This window comes from Rhinopithecus bieti, unplaced genomic scaffold (assembly GCF_001698545.2).
Source record: "Rhinopithecus bieti isolate Rb0 unplaced genomic scaffold, ASM169854v2 scaffold_17677, whole genome shotgun sequence".
In the NCBI taxonomy this organism is placed as follows: domain Eukaryota; kingdom Metazoa; phylum Chordata; class Mammalia; order Primates; family Cercopithecidae; genus Rhinopithecus; species Rhinopithecus bieti.
This window is the reverse complement of record NW_016808829.1, coordinates 133,880-136,125: the sequence shown is the minus strand read 5'-3', so window position 1 is coordinate 136,125 and position 2,246 is coordinate 133,880. Positions and strand designations below refer to the sequence as shown.

Below are 2,246 nucleotides of genomic sequence, written 5' to 3'. Positions count from 1 at the left end.
AAATATGTGATAAAATGGCAGTTTTGATGAGTGAAGGAAATACAGATGTGGAGTACCTTGTGATACCAAACTAGATGGACAAATTATTTTTATTATTTATTTATTTATTTATTTATTTATTTTGAGATAGAGTTTCATTCTTGTTGCCCAGGCTGGAGTGCAGTGGTGCACGATCTTAGCTAACCGCAACCTCCACCTCCCAGGTTCAAGTAATTCTCCTGTCTCAGCCTCCCTAGTAGCTGGGATTACAGGCATGTGTCACCACGCCCAGCTAATTTTGTGTTTTTAGTAGAGACGGGGTTTCTCCTGGTCTCGAACTCCCAACCTCAGGTGATCCGCCTGCCTTGGCCTCCCAAAGCACTGAGATTACACGCATGAGCCACCACGCCCAGCCTAATTTTTAAAATTGTATTTTTACATGGAAAAAAACAATCAAATGAGAAACTATAAAAAATTATTTGGGGCTGTGCACAATGGCTCACGCCTGTAATCACACGTAGGAGGAGCACATGAGGCCAGGAGTTTGAGACCAGCCTGAGCAACATTGCAAGACCCCATCTCAAAAGAAAATAATAATTTAAAAAATTAGTCATGGTATTGTGTGCCTTTCGTCCTAGCTACTTGGGAGGCTGAGACAGAATTGGTTGAGCTCAGGAGTTTGAGGGTGCAGTAAGCCAGAATAGTGCCACTGTACTCCAGCCTGGATGGCAGAGTATGACCCTGTCTCTAAAAAAGAAAAATTATTTGGAACTCCTACCACAAAAATAAAGGATTAATTTCCTTCCTTTAAAGAAGTCTAGCAACATTTCAGAAAATAAAAATAATAGAAAATGAAATAAATGATGAGACCACAGATAAGAAGCTAAAAGCGTTCTTTAAACTTATGAAAAGAAGCTTATTGTTCATGGTAAGAAAACTGGAAACTAGAACCACAATTTACATGTGTTAGATAGACAAGCATAAAAAAATTTGTATCAGTAGTATTCCTTGGTGTGGAATGACAGGTATTCTCATATATTGCTGGCAGTAGTATAAATGATACAGCCTTAATGGAGAGCAGCTTGGAAGTAGTTAATAACAATAGGCTGACTAGGAGGGAAAAGGTAGTGCTTGAGGGGAGATGAGCTTGCCCAAAATCCATCCTGCTGCCCCAAAAGCCTGTATCTCTGGCCTTGGGGATAAAACGGGATTTGCCTAGCTGGTTCTCCCCTCTATATTTATGTGGCATGTTCAGAGTGGACAAGGATCAATACAAGGGAAATGGAGGCAATTTTAATAGAATTATAAGAGCTGCGAGGCACATGTGGTCTCATGTGGCTTTTTTTGTCTCGGCTTTGCCTCCTTAGGAACTGCCTCTTTTCTAAAGAGGACCCCAAAGGAAGGACTGGTCATCTCTTTCATATCTCAAAACCATGGCTCAGGTAAGGCGATGGTTTCTCTCTCCTTTCTGAAAGTCTTTTTTTTTTTAAGGATATTTGGGTATATGTCTGTCTTGTCCTACATCTTCCTGCCTATGTTTCCCTTCAGAAAACTGGTCCTCACTTCTTCCCATATTGGTTAGATATGACTCTATCTTCCACAAATGCTCCCAATTTTAACCAGTGTTCACACGTTAAGTGAATATATCAAGCCAGGTATGGTGGCTCACACCTGTAATCCCAGCACTTTGGGAGGCTGAGGCAGGAGAATTGCTTGAGCCCAGGAGTTCAAGACCAGCCAGCCTGGGCAACGTAGAGATATCCTTGTCTCCACCAGAAATTAAAAAAAAAAAAAAGGCCAGGTGCAGTGGCTCATACCTGTAATCCTAGCACTTCGGGAGGCCGAGGTGGGCGGATCACCTGAGGTCAGAAGTTTGAGACCAGCCTGGCCAACATGGTGAAATGCTGTCTCTACTAAAAATATAAAAATTAGCCGGACTTGGTGGCAGGCGCTTGTAATCCCAGCTACTCAGGAGGCTGAGGCAAGAGAATTGCTTGAATCTGGGAGGCAGAGGTTGCAGTGAGTGAAGATTACACTGCTGCACTCCAGCATAGGTGTCAGAGTGAGACTCTGTCTCAAAAACAGAAAAAAATTAGCACAGTGCAGGTGCAGTGGCATGCGAAGTGGTCCCAGTTATTTGTGAAGCTTAGGTGGGAGGATAGCTTTAACCCAGAGGTCAGGTCTACAGTGAGCCATGATCATGTCACTGCACTCCAGCCTGGGTGACAAAACAAGACTCTTTATTTAAAAAAAAAAAAAAAAAAAAA

The 2,246-nt window shown here is 42.4% G+C and overlaps 1 protein-coding gene across 12 annotated transcripts in view; it reads left to right on the top strand.

Moving 5' to 3' along the window:
• The window catches only part of ZNF567 (zinc finger protein 567), a 68,640-nt gene that overhangs the window by 9,867 nt on the left and 56,527 nt on the right, over nucleotides 1-2,246 (top strand). For 4 of the 12 annotated variants that reach the window (XM_017887336.1, XM_017887335.1, XM_017887337.1 and 1 more), the window contains one exon: nucleotides 1,347-1,421. The exons of the other annotated variants lie outside the window; for them this stretch is intronic. In XM_017887336.1, the coding sequence (XP_017742825.1) occupies nucleotides 1,413-1,421 (9 nt within the window). In that variant the 5' untranslated portion in view covers nucleotides 1,347-1,412. The remainder of the gene's footprint in view (nucleotides 1-1,346; nucleotides 1,422-2,246) is intronic. 12 annotated transcript variants of the gene reach the window in all.